The sequence below is a fragment of the Osmerus eperlanus genome, chromosome 17 (assembly GCF_963692335.1).
Source record: "Osmerus eperlanus chromosome 17, fOsmEpe2.1, whole genome shotgun sequence".
NCBI lineage: Eukaryota > Metazoa > Chordata > Actinopteri > Osmeriformes > Osmeridae > Osmerus > Osmerus eperlanus.
Window position 1 is genome coordinate 7834194 of NC_085034.1, and position 18613 is coordinate 7852806.

General features: G+C 52.7%; 1 protein-coding gene across 2 annotated transcripts in view; it reads right to left on the bottom strand.

The window, feature by feature from the left end:
- The window catches only part of tmem178bb (transmembrane protein 178Bb), a 43225-nt gene continuing 24612 nt past the window's right edge, over positions 1 to 18613 (bottom strand). For both annotated transcript variants that reach the window (XM_062482734.1, XM_062482735.1), the window contains exons 4-5: positions 1637 to 1774; positions 1 to 554 (exon numbers count right to left, since the gene is read on the bottom strand). In XM_062482734.1, the coding sequence (XP_062338718.1) occupies positions 304 to 554; positions 1637 to 1774 (389 nt within the window). In that variant the 3' untranslated portion in view covers positions 1 to 303. The remainder of the gene's footprint in view (positions 555 to 1636; positions 1775 to 18613) is intronic.

Consider the following 18613-nt stretch of genomic DNA (forward strand, 5'->3'; position numbering starts at 1 on the left):
TTCAGATCGTTGATTATATTTCTCAGTCTTATAATTTTTTTTTTTTTTACTGTAATTTTTCAAGATACCAGATTCAAGACACCCATTATATTACACACACGCACGATAAAAAAAAAAGGAAAAAAAAAAATGAAAGAAAAAAACACGTCCGCAGCCAGGAAAGACCGGAGATGATTTCGAAATGAACGCGTGGGATTAGTTTGCACGTTTGTTGACGTTTCGCTTCGTCAGTCTTCGTCGGTCTTCATCGCCTCTTCTCGGCTGTCCTGTCAGGCGGTCCACGGTGGCGGACAGCCCGGTCCTCTAGCACACTGTGCCGTTCTCCTGGCGGGACTTGGGGCAGGTGGAGCGGGGGAGGGGCTGCACGGAGGGCGCCAGCGTGCAGAAGAAGCCGGCGATGAGCGTGAGGCCCAGCCCGCCCCAGGCGCAGAACATGGACCAGCCGTAGCCGTGGCCGATGTCGTCAGGGAGGCCGTACAGGTAGCGCGGGTAGCGGGAGAGCTCGAAGTTGATGCCGGCCACGCAGGTGCAGAGGGAGATGATGCAGAAGGTGCCTGGGGTGAGGTGGCGGTGAGAGGGAGAGAAGAAAAAAGAAACGAGAGACATGAGGTCTACGCACATACATAATCCCGATCCAATTCCTGTTTTAAATAATGACGGTTATATCTTCTAATGTAGTGCGATATTTCAAAGACCCCCTGCTTCTGAGAAGTAATGGGGCCGTTTTGAGCTGTTCCCTCAAGAGAATCGGAATATTCATTCAGTCCTAATAGAGTACATTTTCATTCACTTTAGACTTGACAATTGCATCGTTCCCTTCTGTTTGAAGTCGTGGATGAGGCGTTCATTTTGGCTTCATTTCCGAGCCCCCCGCGTGTGACCCTCTGGGCTGTTTAGCTGGGATTTGGCCACTGTAATCTAACCTGGCCTATCCCCCACTTTTTTGGGTATTACTTAGGAGCCTGATTGGCTTTTTAATTGCCTGCTCATTATGCAACGGAAGGGCATTGCATTAATCCGGAGCCCATCTTAATTGAGTCTCCGCTAGCCTTTTGCTGAATGGGAGCTGGGGTCTGCATATCATATCAATGTAGGATGAATGACTTTCCAACTGCCTGTGTGCTCTGGGGGAAATGAGTGGGAATGTACGTGTGTGTACGCATGTATGCGTGTGCATGTGCAAACATGAGCATGTATGTCTGTGCATGAATGTGTGTGTGTGTGTGTGTTCCTGTATATATAACGAAGGCAGATTCTGCATCCGGCTCTCATGCATTAATCAAAATCCGCTGGCAGCACTAATGAGAGCTCCCAGCGTGCCTCGACTACAGCCCCTCAGCCCTCCCAACAAGCTGGAGAGAAACAGCCAGCAGATACGTGTCTGGAAAAGGGACAAATGTATGCGGGCCACGACGTCAATGTGACTCCAATCAGCAAACTCACAAGTACCTCAAAACACACACTCGACATGTTAAGTCACACTGCTTTCTCGGCGGCTTCATCCAAAAGCTGTCTGTGAGACCCATGAAAGGAGTCAAGGAAGGTAAAAAAAACACAAAAAAAAACAAAAAAAAACACTGTTGAATGTGTTCCTTGTCATGAGCGCGGAAGGTTCCGGTGTTCAGGGTTCACTCACCTCCCATGAGGAAGAGCAGGCCAGCTACGTACTGCATGAGGCCGCGGTCCCAGCAGCAGCCCAGCACGCCGACGATCCAGCCGAACAGGATGATGGCCACCGCCATGCCCATGAAGCCTGCCGTCATCCGCCGCAAGTCTGCACGCGCATAGACATGGGGGGGGGGGAGAAAGGTTGGTATGGTAGTCAACTGTACACAGGTAAACACAGTAGCAATATCATCAACCCACACACAGCTCAATCGGGTACACACACAGTACTGCCTAGCGCTGTCCCCGCACTGGGGACCGTCAGTGCCCAAGCCTGGCAGGAAAAGGACAGCCTCAGCTGTGAGACGTGGCTCTGAAGACAGGACGTGTCACCTTGGGGGGGGGAATGACAGTGACAACGGGGGGGGGGGGGGGGGGCGAGGGCCCTGTGGCACCGCTTCTACAGCGTGGTTCAACACGGACGGCTCTGAGCCCAGTCCCCCCCCCCCCTCCCTCATGTTGATTTCAATGTCACGGCTGAGCTGCCTGGTTGGAGGGAGTGAGGGGGGACAGGGCGGCCTCCGCGGGGCCGCTGGAGTCGCCCCGTGGCGTGGGCGTCAGAGAGCACTCCCACCCTCTGCTGCGTCCGAGGCTTCTACCGCAGACCTGCGGGGGCGACTCAGCCCGCGCGTACTCCCCCCTGCTCTCTCCCCGTGCTCTCTCCCCCGTGCTCTCTCCCCCGTGCTCTCTCTCCCCCTGCTCTCTCCCCCCTGCTCTCTCCCCCGTGCTCTCTCCCCCTGCTCTCTCCCCCCTGCTCTCTCCCCCTGCTCTCTCCCACCTGCTCTCTCCCCCTGCTCTCTCCCCCGTGCTCTCTCCCCCCTGCTCTCTCCCCCGTGCTCTCTCCCCGTGCTCTCTCCCCGTGCTCTCTCCCACCTGCTCTCTCCCCCCTGCTCTCTCCCCCCTGCTCTCTCCCCCGTGCTCTCTCCCCCGTGCTCTCTCCCCCCGTGCTCTCTCCCCCCTGCTCTCTCCCCCCTGCTCTCTCCCCCGTGCTCTCTCCCCCGTGCTCTCTCCCCCGTGCTCTCTCCCCCGTGCTCTCTCCCCCGTGCTCTCTCCCCCGTGCTCTCTCCCCCGTGCTCTCTCCCCCCTGCTCTCTCCCCCCTGCTCTCTCCCCCCTGCTCTCTCCCCCCTGCTCTCTCCCCCGTGCTCTCTCCCCCGTGCTCTCTCCCCCGTGCTCTCTCCCCCCTGCTCTCTCCCCCCTGCTCTCTCCCCCCTGCTCTCTCCCCCGTGCTCTCTCCCCCGTGCTCTCTCCCCCGTGCTCTCTCCCCCGTGCTCTCTCCCCCGTGCTCTCTCCCCCGTGCTCTCTCCCCGTGCTCTCTCCCCCGTGCTCTCTCCCCCGTGCTCTCTCCCCCGTGCCCTCTCCCCCGTGCCCTCTCCCCCGTGCCCTCTCCCCCGTGCCCTCTCCCCGTGCTCTCTCCCCCCTGCTCTCTCCCCCCTGCTCTCTCCCCCCTGCTCTCTCCCCCCTGCTCTCTCCCCCCTGCTCTCTCCCCCCTGCTCTCTCCCCCCTGCTCTCTCCCCCCTGCTCTCTCCCCCCTGCTCTCTCCCCCGTGCTCTCTCCCCCGTGCTCTCTCCCCCGTGCTCTCTCCCCCGTGCTCTCTCCCCCGTGCTCTCTCCCCCCTGCTCTCTCCCCCCTGCTCTCTCCCCCGTGCTCTCTCCCCCTGCTCTCTCCCCCGTGCTCTCTCCCCCGTGCTCTCTCCCCCGTGCTCTCTCCCCCGTGCTCTCTCCCCCGTGCTCTCTCCCCCCTGCTCTCTCCCCCCTGCTCTCTCCCCCGTGCTCTCTCCCCCGTGCTCTCTCTCCCCCGTGCTCTCTCCCCCCTGCTCTCTCCCCCGTGCTCTCTCCCCCGTGCTCTCTCTCCCCCGTGCTCTCTCTCCCCCGTGCTCTCTCTCCCCCGTGCTCTCTCTCCCCCGTGCTCTCTCCCCCGTGCTCTCTCTCCCCCGTGCTCTCTCTCCCCCGTGCTCTCTCTCCCCCGTGCTCTCTCTCCCCCGTGCTCTCTCTCCCCCGTGCTCTCTCTCCCCCGTGCTCTCTCCCCCGTGCTCTCTCCCCCGTGCTCTCTCCCCCGTGCTCTCTCTCGGAGCTACGCATCCCAAAACGTGGTTTTCGTCGCCGCTTTGCATAAAATCACACAACGGTAGCCGGATTTCTACGGGAGGCGAAATCCTTAAAAAAAAGAAAAGAGATGCACCGTGTTCCACGGCAACACGGGCGTCAGGGCGAGCGGTGGTGGTGCAAGCCAAGTGGTTTCCTGACACATCGCGCTGCCGCTGTCCGTCTGCCTCTGCGGGAGGGGGAGCTCAAGTGGAACAGCCTGTCAGGCAGCCTGTCAGTCAGCCTGTCAGTCAGCCGGTACAACCAGCCTACCCTCTGACCCCCCCCCCCCCCCCCCCACCAGCATATTAGGGGAACGCTGCTATCTTTCTACTCGGGCCCCTGGACTGACGGCTCTTCACGTTTAGACATCGTATCTGAGCCGCAGAACAGGGTTACATGATGTCTCACTTTATTGTCCGAATGAAGGCTCAACATGTAGAACTGCTTTCTGGTCAGAACTTTATGGAGCTAAACAGAAATTATATCTTATAAAAGGTTTTCCAGATTTTATATTGACATTTAGTTTTATTCTGTTGTTGCAAATAGTTCCGACACCCCTTTGGTCATGAATGTACTATAAAAGTTTTGAGACACAAATACATGGTTTAGTTTCCCCAACATGCATACAACTCTTTTCATATCTATATACAAAGTACAGCTTAAGGAGAACGGATCAGTATTGTCCCTGTATCTGTCTCTATGACCTCTGTTTGTGTGTGTATTTAGGGAGACATCACATTCTCTCGTGTCTAGCCTGTGTGCCTGCTAAAGCTTGCAAGCCCGGCAGGTACAGGTGAGTGTGTGTGTGTCTGTGTGTGTTAGTTTAGTGGCGGAAGAAGACTAATGTGATGGGAGAGGACTATGGAACCTTCACGGCCCAGCAGCACTGCCTCCTGGGTAATCTGGTCCGTGATCCCACTGGGGTAATAAATAAACGTCACCACTCTGTGGCTGGCGCACTGCACCTGCCCAGCTCGCAACACACAGAGAGAGGTATGTGCAGGTCACTGTGCTTTAAACAAAGAAGAGCGGTGGGGGGGGGTGTTGACAAAAAAAAACGATACAGGTATAGGTCACCCACATGAAAATCAAAGTAAGAAAAAGAACTCGACGGGGAAGAGAGAGTCCACCCTTTTCCACAATAATTACAAGTCTTGTAATTATTACCCAAACAAATATCTGATATACTTTACATATGATCTATAGCAGCACGCTGCCATTACAGCACCCCAACATCCTAGTTGGCAAGCTCTGAATGAGACGTTTTCACCAAACAGACTTCAGAAAATGATGATATCTGGGAGCGTCATTGCGTCGCCACTGTATCGCAAACGCCCTCGTGCTCGACCAGCGAGGTCGGATCACGATTCTCTTATCAAGTTTTACCAGTTCCGTTGTAGATGGAAGTCGAGAGCCCCAGTGTCTGTATTTGCTGTGGAGGGAAACGGCTTGGGAAAAGGAGATAGAGGGGGGGAAGGGGAGGGAGACGGGTGAGGGGGGGGGGGGATAGAAGAGCGAGAAGCTGACAAAGGTAGTCGTCAGCGCTTCTCCGACACAGAGACTGAGCATCATTTAACTGACAAGGAGAAGAAAAGGAAGACTGCCTTGTCAGTCAGGCACTTGGAGCCTCGCTGAAAGAATTACTTCAACGTTTCACTCAAATCAATTTTTCATCCAAACTAGATTGTTTGTTTTTGTCACAGTGAAGCGTTATTGTCATAATCTATTTTTTTGGAGGGGGGGGGGTTGAATTTAGAAGATCACTAATAATGACCATTGGATATGCAAGTGCATTACGATTATTGACACAGGCTTGTAATCCTCTTTGTAAAAACACCACCTAAACAAAACCAAGTCAATATTGGTCCTCTGCCATTATGGAATTTTATTGAACTGATAATACTTCAGATAGACCTACTGTGCTGAGTATCCTACTGTGGAGGCACAGCCGGAAAAGTCACACAGAGTACTGTAAGCATATATAAGTAAGAAAATACCTGACTCGCAGGCTGCACCATCTCTTTAAGTCAATGGATGATTGAACTGAGTGTCAGTTCTCATTTGGATGTTCCAGACTAGCTTTGGCTAAGACTTGATGCCCAGCTTGATGTCTGCCTTTCCAGCTGTCTGTCGACGGATTTTATTCCAAGATGTCATCAACGTCAGTGGGGGCCATCAAAGCTGAGCTTCCTGAGTGTGACTCTCATTAGTAGCTGTCAGTTAGCCTCCTGAGCATACGTGTACAATTAAAAATGGCAAATACCTCACCAGCGGCTGATGGGCACCATAATCAATTATAGTAAACATGTGGATTTGAGTGTGTGTCTTACGTAGTAGCTTTCTTCCTTTCCCTCAACAACACTTCTTGGTTTACGGTATTCTTTTGCAACCGAACGTTAAGAAGATATCCCTTTAGCTTAGTGACGCCTCTGGTATTCCACTTGAGCCCTCTGATCTAGGGGTTGACAGTGCATTCACACTTCTTTCCACCATATGCTTTCACCAGGGTATGTATAGGGGATAAACCCTAAGAAAATGAAGGAGGGAGATATTGCGCAAATACAAAACCTCCACAGAATGCCTCGCTCGATCAAACAAGACGGCCGAGACAGTCGAAACAAAGGTCGCCAACTGACTAAGAGTGGCCTGTTGAGAGACGTATAAACTCGTTTATACAAATGATGTCTCAGTTCATCTGGTGCCTTTTGTCAGACACCATTAAGACTTAGACGGGGTTTGTGTATATAATCCTACCGTCCAAAATAAGTTGTGGGAAAAGCCCTGGACTGCTTTTGGAAATCTAGGTATCTGCAATCGATGGCCGCCATTCCATTACTCACTGAAATTGATTCCTCTCTCTGAGACCCAGACACGCGATGCATTTCCAAGATGGCAGCTCCCTTAGGCCTCTGGCTGACCGCAAGGTTGCCGTCAGTGACTCTGCTGAAGGGATCCTCTGTGGGAATCCAGACTGCTACTCACAATGCAACATCCAAATATAATTAACCCGCATGAACTGAGAATCGTTCTGGGGATTTTCCTTAACTGTGCACGACCCAAGCTTCCAAACAAACATCTCCACTTATTGACAGCTTTCTAAAACCCTCTTGAGATGGTTCAGTCATATTGGAGCACTGCATGGTGGACGATATGGCCGAATCTTGTTGAAATGGTGCAATTTCAAAAGTTTTCCTCAGTGCATTTACGCACAGATTCGTTTTGAATCGCAGTTGACCTAACTCGGGGTCTTGCTGCTGTATGCCGTTGCCACATCAACATACTGAGCTGTGCTCTGCTCGTTTCTCTCACATTTGGCGCACCCACACACACACGCACACACACTCCCCCGCATGCAAATCAGCGAGGGTTGTACATGTCTGCGATTAACAGCGATATTCACCAGTGTCAAAAGAAGCTTGGATGTATCTGGGCAAAGCAGAAGGCCAATAACTGTGTACATGGGTACATTCTGTCTGTCCTGTTAGTTGGATGATAACTGCACCTGCTCCATTAGCATACACACCTTCAGAGCAGCCCGTGATTCCAACTAGGCTAAACCAGAGACATAGGCTGATTACAGGCTTTCTGTCTCTCTCTCACACACACACACACACACACACACACACACACACACACACAAAGACGACATGGGCATGCACTCACACCATCACACACACAGATACACACCTGATGAAGGCATGTACAAAGTCACACAGACGCAGAGCTCCTGACAGACACACCTGCCACACATTTACACCTAATTGCTGTCAGCTTTCCACACAGTGTTTGCCTGAGTGAGAAGTCTGTTGCGAGATTCCAACCCAGTATTGCATATCACGTGTGTATCAAGATGTAGACAAACAATCTGTCAGGAAGAACTCACCTAGCATTCATGCAAATGTGGGACAACAAAAGCATATGTCAAACATTCCTTGTCACAATATCTACCAAAATTTGACACTGTTTGTTCAAAGATAAGAGCATATACACCCCGAATTTCGGGATATAATTATTGAGTGTATTCATGCTTTCCCTTTCAGGACAGGAGAGGAGGCAATAGCATAACCAAATGCAACAAGGTGCAAAAGGAACTGAAACGCATCATCTTGCATTTGGAAATGAAAAATAATGACATTTGAGCGATTCGTGGATTTCCGATCACTACGGAAAAAATTAAAACATGTAGACTGGCATAACATTGTTTTTCCCTGACGCTGTGAGTGACTGTGGCTAATAGGCAACTTCATTTGTTTAGAGTATCAGCGCGTAACAGCCTGCTTTTCGTTTGTGTCTCTCTGTGGGTTACTGGGTTGCTGTTGTTGAGCCCTGTGCTTCCACTTTCCCTTTTAATTATATTTGTCTGCTCCAGAACAAATGTGCCAATGAAAAGCCCCTTTAGAAAAGGGAAATAGCTTTTGGTGGTGGAAGAAATAAAGAAAGAAAAAAGGAGGGGGGGAGAGGAAGTGTGCCCGCTATCCGCCTCCAGAGGAATAGTGGCACAGGGGAGGGGGAGGGGGCATTTGTTGACCTCACGGCGAGGGGGGAAAAGGCTTTTCTCTCTGTGCCATCTTCCCAGAGCAACCCACAGAGCGCCTGGACGCAGCGCTGGCTCCGTGACTCGCCGGCCTTCCTGACAGGGCCCCCCCCCCCGCGCGCCGGGGCCCTGTCAGGAAGGCCGGCTGGCGTCATCTTGACTCATGGTGGCTAAGCGCCCGTGGTTGGAGGGAACGGGGGAGAGCTGTATGTTGGAGGAGGGAGAGGGGGTGGGTGGGGGGGGGGAGAAGGGGAGGGAGAGGGAGGCGGGAGAGGCCGGGCAGAAAAGACTTTGCTTTCTGGAGGAAAACCGGAGGATCGCTGACTCTTTGCTGCCCTTAGCTCGCTCTTCGGCTCCTCGTTTAGGAGGCCGGCTGCGGCTCACTGGGGGGGTAATAGAGCCTAATTTCATTACCCGATGTCAAACGCCACTGGGGAGAAAACAATGGAGAGTCAAAATCAAATTACAAGAGATAGCGGGAGGGATAGGCGGGAGGGATAGGCGGGAGGGAGAGAGAGGGCTGGATCAGGTGGGGTGGGGGGAAAAAAAGGCCGGGACCAATCCTTGTCCGTCCCTCTATAAACATGTGCGCGATTGGCTGAGAGGAGCCCTTGACAGGCCCCTCTGGCTTGTATGGAGTAAAACTGAGGAGGACGAGTGCGTTCCTCAAGGCGGAGGCATATGGTTGGTTGTTCGCTCGTGGTCCCGGTCTCCCCGGGGAGCGGGGACCCCGTGAGTGACAACGAGTGTCCGTCGCTGACAGCTGGCGACTCATGACACATCGCACCCCGGGGGGGAACAGCCAATCACAGATGGGCATGAGGCGGGGGACAGAGGGGGGGGGGGGGACAGAGGGTCCTGGGGATCACCGGGGAGGGCCGCGGGGGCGGAGTACCGAGCGGTCAATCATCTCCTCCTGGGGGGGGAGGCACGGAGGCCGAGGGGACGCAGTGACAGGACAGCTGCCGTGCGAGAGCGTCCCCGCGACAACGCGCTCGTTATCGGCGTCGCCATGGCGACGGGGGGACGCGCCGGGGGGGGGGGGGTGACTTTGTCGGTGTTGGACGGAGCCCGCCTTCAGAGGGCCGCGCACGCGGCAGACGCTCTTTGCCCTCTCGACGCAAAGCGCGGCGTTGAACGGGGTGTTTACCTTACGAATGACCCGGCGATCGTCGTAACGAGTCGTCTAATTACATCAAGAGGGAGGAAGCATGCGCTCCAACCATGGTAATCTCATCAAGAGACGAGAGCGGAAAAAAGGAGCAGAAAAGATCCCTGGCTGTGCCATTTAATTAGCCCCGCTACATCAAGGTCAGAACTAGGGATCAAAACGGGGAGGGAACTGGGAAACCGCAAAACAAATGTGACACGACAAACTGCCCTGGGGATCACTTTCAATCTATAAGCCTGGACAGACTACAGCTCATGGGTCAGCTATGGCAGACTATCAATAATTACTGTAGCCTGTGAAGGGCTAGCATACTGCAGCAGTGGGTTACATGCAGGGATGGATAGAGACCTTCTGGGGACGGCCTGGGGGCTGTACCGCTTTCAATTCACAGAACATATCCTCCCCACTTTGGAATAGCAATTTCTTTTCATTAATAAGGCTTTTTAAATCAATTGTCGAGGTTGACCGATTTTATTGAAGCCATGAAACAGAGGGATGGGCTGGGATAGCGGCATATGGAGGAAGGCGCTGAAAGCTCCGAGTGGGCGGCGCGGGGCGGCGCCGTGACATCATTAAAGTGTCCGTTTCGCACGAAGCCCCCTCCTAACGGTCGCCGTTAGGAGGGGGGCCGTAGGAGGGGGCCGTTAGGAGGGGTCGCAGCAAACGAGCGAGTTTCTGAGTTTGGAAAGCATTTTTTGCGGGGGGGGGCGGGGGAGGAGACCGAGAAGGGCTTATGTCGTGAGGCCGAGGTTATGAAAACAACACAAGAGGAGAAAGACGGGGAGAAGGCCTTGCCGGGGGAGAACTCTTAAGCTGCTGTCTCAAGCGTTCTCAACCACTCCACCCCCTTGCCTCGCGTTAAGTTAGTTGAGGCGCCATCGCTGAGTCGCAAAGCCTGCCTGAGCTTTAAGTCATGACATGCTGCGGTATAGTCCCACAAACGCAGTAATCTGTGCCGTGTGAACAGCTACGGTTCAGACTGGGCCTCCACTTTCGCCATCCCGCTTTACGTTGACCGTACTATGCCGCGCCTATAAACGGTCGGAAACTTCCAGAAAAGAGGAAGCCTTATCTGTGGCACGCAGGTACAGATAAGGTGCTGTCATGCAGGCACAGGCACCCCTTGTGCAGAGACATGGAAATTTCTATGAGGCGCCGACGCGCGTACGGAATACGAGAGCGAGCTATTAAGTCTGCGTGAAGCGGGAACAGTAGGTTCAGCTGAAGGTCAACCTGCCAGAAATGAGTCTCGAGGGTTGAAAAACGGCGCTGGAAATCGCGTAGGGGGGGGGCGAAGACGAGTCACCGGGATGTGTTTTCCCAAAAATCTTTAACTTTTCATCCGCGCTGCCAAAACGGAATGCACCGCGCCGCGAGGTTTTAGTGGCGGGCAAATAAGAGAGAAGGAAGTTTCTATCCCTCTGTCACTTCCTCCTTCGTTCCACGAGGATGAAAGTGCAGCTCGGCTCATAGCCACTCTTCCCCGCATGCTAAACTGTCACATCCTTAGTTGCTTGGCAGGGGCCACGGTACTGGAAGCTCTCCTCATGCAAATGTCTGTGCAGGATGGAGGCAGACAGGAAGGAGAGGAGGGGATGGTGGAGTGACTCGGGGGGAGGGGGGGGGCGGGGGCAGCAGAGAGAAATCTTGGCACTTCCTAGTCATGGCCTCTGCGTATCTCACACAGAACACACACACCCTCCTGCTCGGGGCCAGAGAGTGGTGTGTGTGTGTGTGTGTGTGTGTGTGTGTGTGTGTGTGTGGTGGTGGTGGGTGGGGTGTTTCTGTTGTAAATGCTTTGGCAGACAAATCCTCCGTTGTAGGTGTCAAGGCTGCTGTGATGTGTCTGGAGAAGCTGGGGAAGGAACCCAGGGGACACCGGGACCCAGGGAGGGAGGCCGAGGCAGCTCCCTGCAGCCACCAGGTGTCGGATGAGTCACCTTCTCCCTGTGAAGAACGTTTTAAGCTTCGTTCTATACTTCCTGGGTGAGTGAAATGCGCTCAATTCATAGGATGATTACAGTTATTCAACTGGCCATTTCGCCCTGCCCTTTATGCGGGTAACGGCAGGAATCCAGGTAACCCAGGTTGTAAAATTGCCAATGAGGGTGAGGTATAGGGGCGGTTGTGAGCATTAAGGGTTGTCAGATGGCTGAGCGGTTAGAAAATCGGGCTAGTAATCAGAAGGTCGCTGGTTCGATTCCTGGCAGTGTCAAATGACGTTGTGTCCTTGGGCAAGGCACTTCACCCTACTTGCCTCGGGGAGAATGTCCCTGTACTTACTGTAAGTCGCTCTGGATAAGAGCGTCTGCTAAATGACTGAATGTAAGTGTGCTGAGCCGAAAAATAAAAACGAGAGCATAGCTTTCTCCAAGCTTTGTTTTCGTTTTCTTTTCTTACCACGTATGAAGACTTTGTGGTCTTTGAAAATCGAAGCACCTCCATTACCGTGGGTCAAAGTCATTCTGCCATTGGACTGCGCCCGCTGACAGTCATCCGTGAGGTCACACCTCATCGGATCACATGGGGTCGTTGTTGCCATGGCGAGTGCACTTGAACCGCTGTGTCTCGCCGACACGCTCGAGTCAGCTGACGCAGTGAAGGGGGGGGAAGGACATTTCATAAAAAGGCCAGAGCCGAGGACGCACACACACACGCACGCACACACACACACACTTGGATCCCACACTCCAATTAAAGAGACAATTTTTCCTTCCTCTTCCATTAATCCTGCTGAACTACACGGCCCTGAGTGGCTCTGAGCCTGTCACTCATTTGGCCTCCAACGCACCGACGGAATATTCCGTGATTTCATTTTTATTACCTCGCTCGCCAGAACTAATAGAGGGGAGTTAACTGGAGCGGCGGGGTAAAACAGGAAGGGCGAGTGAGAAGGAGAGAGAGAGAGAGGGAGAGAGGGAGAGAGGGAGAGAGGGAGAGAGGGATAGAGAGAGGGATAGAGAGAGAGAGAGAGAGAGAGAGAGAGAGAGAGAGAGAGAGAGAGAGAGAGAGAGAGAGAGAGAGAGAGAGAGAGAGAGAGAGAGAGAGAGGGAGAGAAAGTAATTACGTCTTCAGTTTTTCGGGAGCTCGATAAGGGGGGGCCGGGGTGCCAGGAGGACGAGTCCATCGCGGCCCCCCTGGCCCCCCCCGGCCCCCCTGGCACACAACGATGCCAGCGGGCGGCACGTTCTCCGATCCCCGCCCTGATGACCCCTACCCTGGTACCTGAGAGCCGTAATTACACTGGGAGCGAACGGTTCAGGAGTCCACTCTGTTGAGGAGCTCTCGGGGGGGGGTGGGGGTGGGGGGGGTCAGTGGATATCAGCGTCGATAAGAGCAGTGAGATAAGTGATTTGCGCCGGGCACGGTGTCTGGGCGGTACTGAATGAGGCGTGTTCGGGCTCGTCCCGTCACCCAGGACAGAGCCACCCACACCGGCCCTCCCTAGCCAACGCCCCCGCAGGACTAAATGACTAAATGTAAATGTAGGACGCTCTGCGCCGTTCTGCTCTCATCCCCTCTTTTTCTGTCGTTCATTTTTTTCCGGACTCCAGCCTCACCCCTTCTTTCTCCAGCCTCCGGCCCCCCTTCTTTGGGAACGTAGAACTTGAAAAGACCCTTGGTACTACTGTGGGGTTCCTCGAGGATTTGTGTCAAAAGACTTTGAGCCTAGAGTCTGGTAGGCTGTTTGTGGATATTATAACCCTGAGGGTAAAAGTGAGGTACTGTCACTGTTTAAATACAAATGTGTGTGAGAGAGAGAGAACAAGTGAGAGTAAGAGGGAGAAAGGGACCAATTTTGAAAGACTTTGTCAAATCCTGAGCTGCGGCAAGTCACACACAATTCAACCTCTCACCGGTAAGATAAGTGAGTCATTGTCCAGCTCGAGTCTGAGACAAACCGAACAAAACACCTCTTTCTACCGTTTGTTTAACTTCAACCGTGGAGCTATTTCTGCAATGTCACCCATCCCCACGCAGGAAACGCATTTCTGACGGAGAACGAACAAGACGAGTACAGACGTAACACCTTCCCCGTGGCTCTCTGTCATTTTTTTTATTCCCGGAGCTAACTAGTCGCAACTGTCAGACAGAACAGAAAAAAAACTAAGCACGCTCATCAGATGAACGTTCCCAAGGACACCCACTCAGTAGTCACACATCTAGGCCGTGTCTGGGCACTCTGTGTGGAGTTTACTGGTTGTTCGCGACTGTTTATAAACACGTGGGGAACACGAACGATATTCGTCCCCTGACGATGAAAGCTGGTGCCGCCCCATTAAGGCTATATGGCAGGTTTAAGACGGCGCGCGGGTGGGCGGGTGCTCTGTCCTGCCGTGATTGACCTTTATAGACGGTCGTTGTGACGCAGCTGCCAGTGAAGCTGTGGCGGGTAGCAGCCCCTGTCGTGCCGAGCGACAGATCCGACTGTTAAGAGGTGGGGGAGGGAGGGCTGGTTAGCTGGCTGTTTGGGCCCGAGCGTTCAGTATCCATCTCCCCTCCTCCTGTCACCTCTCTCTCTCTTTTCTCACACCCTCTGATGGTTCCCACCATGGTGAGTGTCGTCCCCCCCCACACCCCCCAGGGGGCCTGTGACCTCCGCAGCCTCTGCTGATTGGTTAAATGAGGCCTGCCGACCACAGGATCTGTGACACCTGTCGCTTGGCGCCATAGGCGGGATGGCGCTAAACGGCGGGTGGGTGGGGAGGCCACTGCAGGCACACACATCTCACTTAGAGATGGTTCCCGCTGAATTACTGGCTGCACGTGGTGGCGCTGGCTCTCGGCTTAGCGCGGCCCTGTGCGTTTCCACAGGGCCGCGCGGTACAATCGACAATGCATGATGTATTCACATGACAAAACCCTATCCGTTTTTTTTTATCGTAGTGACACAATGACAGAGGAGAGGGAGAGAGGAAGAGTTAAAGGAGAGAGATGACCTTGGTGTCTCCAAACATTCCTGTAGCAGCTGCCCACGTGTACTGAGCTGATAAGGAGTGCAGCTGAGCAGCAAACCTGACAAACCCCTATACAACTCTGTCCTCTGATAGTGCAGAGGACCAAGCACACAGGCTGCTGGTTTTAAACCCCAGCCCCACGCCGCAACGCGCCTGCACACCAACACCAGGGGAACTGGCCAATGGGAGGCTTCCGTTCAGCATCTCCCCATTTCTCGACACCCACTGTCAAACGGCCAGCGTGTAAACCTTTTTGCAAACACGCATTAATTAAAACGGGCGCCACTTACCATTTTTGGGTAGAATAGAGATTAAAAGGAAATGACAGAGGCAAATTTATTGGCTGCGTTCTGACCCCTCCTGGGGAATGGGAATTGTTTGTCCGGATGAGGACAGTTTGACCCCTGTTAAATACACACAAACGGAGAGATAAACAGCCTTGGGGCAGAAGCCGTTTCTTCAGGATGCAGTTAATGTAGCAGAAAGCTCAAGCCCCACCAAATCGTCCGTTTGACAGTGCAGTGCGCGATGACCACCGGCTAGTCTAACGCCACTGACATCTCCGGCCCCGCCTGGTTCCTAGAGGGTGACAGCGTCGGACTTCCTCTCCCTCCCGGAATAATCTGACGACGATTGCAAGATGAAAGGGATCCAGAATAGAACAGCTTTCCATATACGGGGGTTCTCGGCGCGTAATCCCAAATCTCTGTGGCCTAAATCAAGCCGCCACAATCTCTAATCCTTGTACGCCGTCCTGTTGGCTACGGTGGCCAAACAATGGCTCGGTGTGTGACGCCCCGCCCACATGGTGCTCCTGCAAGCTTTGATGTTGCGATGTCTGATGAATTTGAGTTGTGCGATTACACGTGCTCCGGCGATTGTCATGTGAGATGCAAGAGCATGCGACACGGTTGAAAGACGTCCTGAACGACACGGGTACGTAGCTGTAAGGTCTTTTGAGAGCGCCGTGGCTTCCAGCAGGACTAACAAAAATCAGGTAAATCAGGTTTGTTGAACAAGGACAAAACACGCACGCATGTAGGCAGACGGGCAGACACGCGCAGATCAAAAACAAACACAAAACACAGACACGCAGACACACACACTATTCCAGAGAGAGAAGGTATTATCATTCACCTGGTCCTGAATGGGGCCTTCTGTGTTGGCTGCCCTTTCCCTGGTACGCCTCTCACACCTGTCAATCCACTTCAATCTTTGCCCGGATCCAGGACGCTTTGACAAACTTGTCCCTGGGGCTGACGTGTGTGTGTGTGTGTGTATTTGCGTGTTTGCATGTGTGTGTACCTATGTGTGTGTGTGTGTGTGTGTGTGTGTGTGTGTGTGTGTGTGTGTGTGAGGCCTTCAGCCCACAAGGTTTCCAGCCAAAGGCCTTCCTGTAAATCAATAGGCCCTCCCCTCCCGTCCTCCTATCTGATGTTATCTGTCCCCGGACTGAAAACTCTCATTACGTGTGAAAAGCAGAGGTGTACAAAGAAGCCAGCTTTAACGCTCACAACAACCTTGAAGAAGAGAACGTTTGGAAGTGATAGGAAAAAGAAAAAAACATCTCTGGTGAAAATGTATTTTTTTTTTACTCTTACAATAGCAGAATCCACATTAGACTTGTGTTCGCGACCTAGTTGAGCACATATTTCACGTTATTAGGCTCTCTCTTAGCTACCACCACGACTTGAGACGCCCGGGTATTACACTGTGGTCTCCCACACACGTTGCACATTACGGAATGTCAGAGTAATATCCTTTTTTAAGGATACCGAGTTAAAGCAAATGACAGTAAACTGCGGGGCAGGAGTATATATTACATAACAGCGTGGTGTGAAATCTTCTATGGCAGTCGGTCATAGTGGGCTAAGCTTCTTCCCTCTCCTTTTTCTTTGGGTCCTAAATGACTTGAGGATTTGGGGGCTGGTGGATTCGCCGGTCTTTGGTGTGACCAAGTGGATTAGCCAGTTAGCGAAGGACTTCATGGGAGGGAGAAGTATTCTAGACTCCTGGTTCTCCTCGGTGATTGGCTACGAGCACGATGGTGAATGAACTCGTTGGCACGACACACACACACGCGCAAACACACACACAAGCTATTCTGCTCGGAAGCCCGAAGACTCCTGGTCTATTTCTGGACCGAGAAAGTGCTGTTCCTAAGTAGTAGAACTCCAAGATGTTACTGAACTCTAAACTTTCGGGGGTTGTTGCTGTCCTGGTGTGGATTTCCTATAGACCCATCTGGGAACAGTAAGAGGACTGTTGGGTTAGGTAGCAATGCCTTACAATGACGAGTGACCATTCCCTGTCACGGATAACCATTAGAGATAAGCAGGGGTGAGGTGATGATGGCAAAGCAACAACCTCATTGGTCATCCGGGGGCCAGTCTGAGAGTCCAGAAATTACACAGGATGATGCAATGATTCTGCAGGGCAAGTGTCAACTGTAGCGACTAATGGCACACACATCGCCACTGCACACGGTAGCTGCACAATGCGGGCTGGGTATGCATCAGCTCTCAAGTGCTGCACAAATGGCCTATTTGCCCGATTTTGCCGGCTTTTGGTCTGTTCCGAATTAATAATTATTAGCTAATGACTGTGGATTAACGTGTTTATCAGCCTGGACAGGAGAAAGAGACTGCGATGGTTTTTCTGTGACTGCTCAAGCTTTATCTTCAATGCGACTCATGATGAGATGCATTCCTAATTTGGATGAGGATTTGCCGCTCTGGCGTGACATTGCAGATTAACTACCAACACAGCTCCACGCAAGGAGAAGTAGATTTAGCCGACTGTGGATAAGTGCAGCTGGTAACACGGTAATGATGAACGAACGAGCAGGAACTGGCAGCCTCGTCATGCTTCGATGGGGGCCAGAAATAATTTAGTCGGAAAAAGAGTTTCTTGGGGGTGGAGAGCTGATGAGAGTACGGATTCAGCGCCCTGGCCGTGACTCTTGAACGCCACGCCGTGGACTCGGCGAGTGCATCCTTGTTTGTGTATCTCCTCATCTTGCCCTCAGAGCAACAGCAACGTTGGGATGCTGAGCCAAAGGCTGGCCTAGAGCCAGAGACCTTCCACCGCCCTGCTGGTACGAGTCAATACTCGGACGTCCTCACTCCCTGCACACACACAGGCAAACTGTACGTACTGTACACACACACACACTCTGCTCAGATTTAGAGGCTGATCTGCTGCAGGGAAACTCATCCATCTGATTCTCTCTCTCTCTAACTCTCTCACTCTCTCTCACTCTCTCTCACTCTCTCTCACTCTCTCTCACTCTCTCTCTCTCTCTCTCTCTTAGAAGAGCAAGGAGGCCTGCTTTTGAGCTTTCGTTGACCTCATTGCTAAATTGAACGATTGTGGCGCCCAAATCTGCTCTTCCTAGAAATGCCAATGTCCCCGACGAGTTCCTGAAACAGGCCACCGTGGGGTGAAGTGGCATCCCCTCCCACATCGCCGAGCCACGCCAGCACCCATTGGTCAGTCCTCCCAGAGGACAAAGGTCACATGCCCCACTGGTTTGCTCGTGTTATAATCCAATCCCCACTTTCATTAACGTTCAGGGTAGCAACTCAATCCTCTGAGAGGAATTCTTTCCACCCTCCGTTCATTGGCTAAATGTAAATGATTCTATGAGGGACGCGTGTGAGGTTATAAATGGTGCACGAGGAAGGCAAATCTGAACGAGCCTTACCAATGCACATTTACAATGTTAAAACACAACGGGGTAAACAATTAACAGGGTCACCGAACACTGAAGGATAACTTATTCAGGCCAATTACTGAACAGAACGTCTATATATATTCACACACACTTCACACTCCTGACAGGCCTCGCTTAAGTAGCTCTAAGTAGTCTAGTTTTACTCTGTAGAAACCAGCGAGGGAACAAGGGAGAATTATCTGAGAGTGAGTGAGGTTATCACAATAGGTAAGGGTGGCTTTTACAGGCAAATTCTCTGACCAGAAAGCTCTCTCCGATTGGATGAAGGGGCATCAGTGAGTCATACACTTGACTTTGTGCGTGTGTGTGTGTGTGTGTAGACGGTGGAGGCACAGGTCTTCCGCCATCCATTTTGAATGGAGGGGAAAGAGATGGGGGAAAGTGCTATTTTCAGAGGATGAGGGAGAAGAAGAAAAAATGCTCACGCGCAGAGTAAAAGGATTATCTGCACGGACAAATATAGT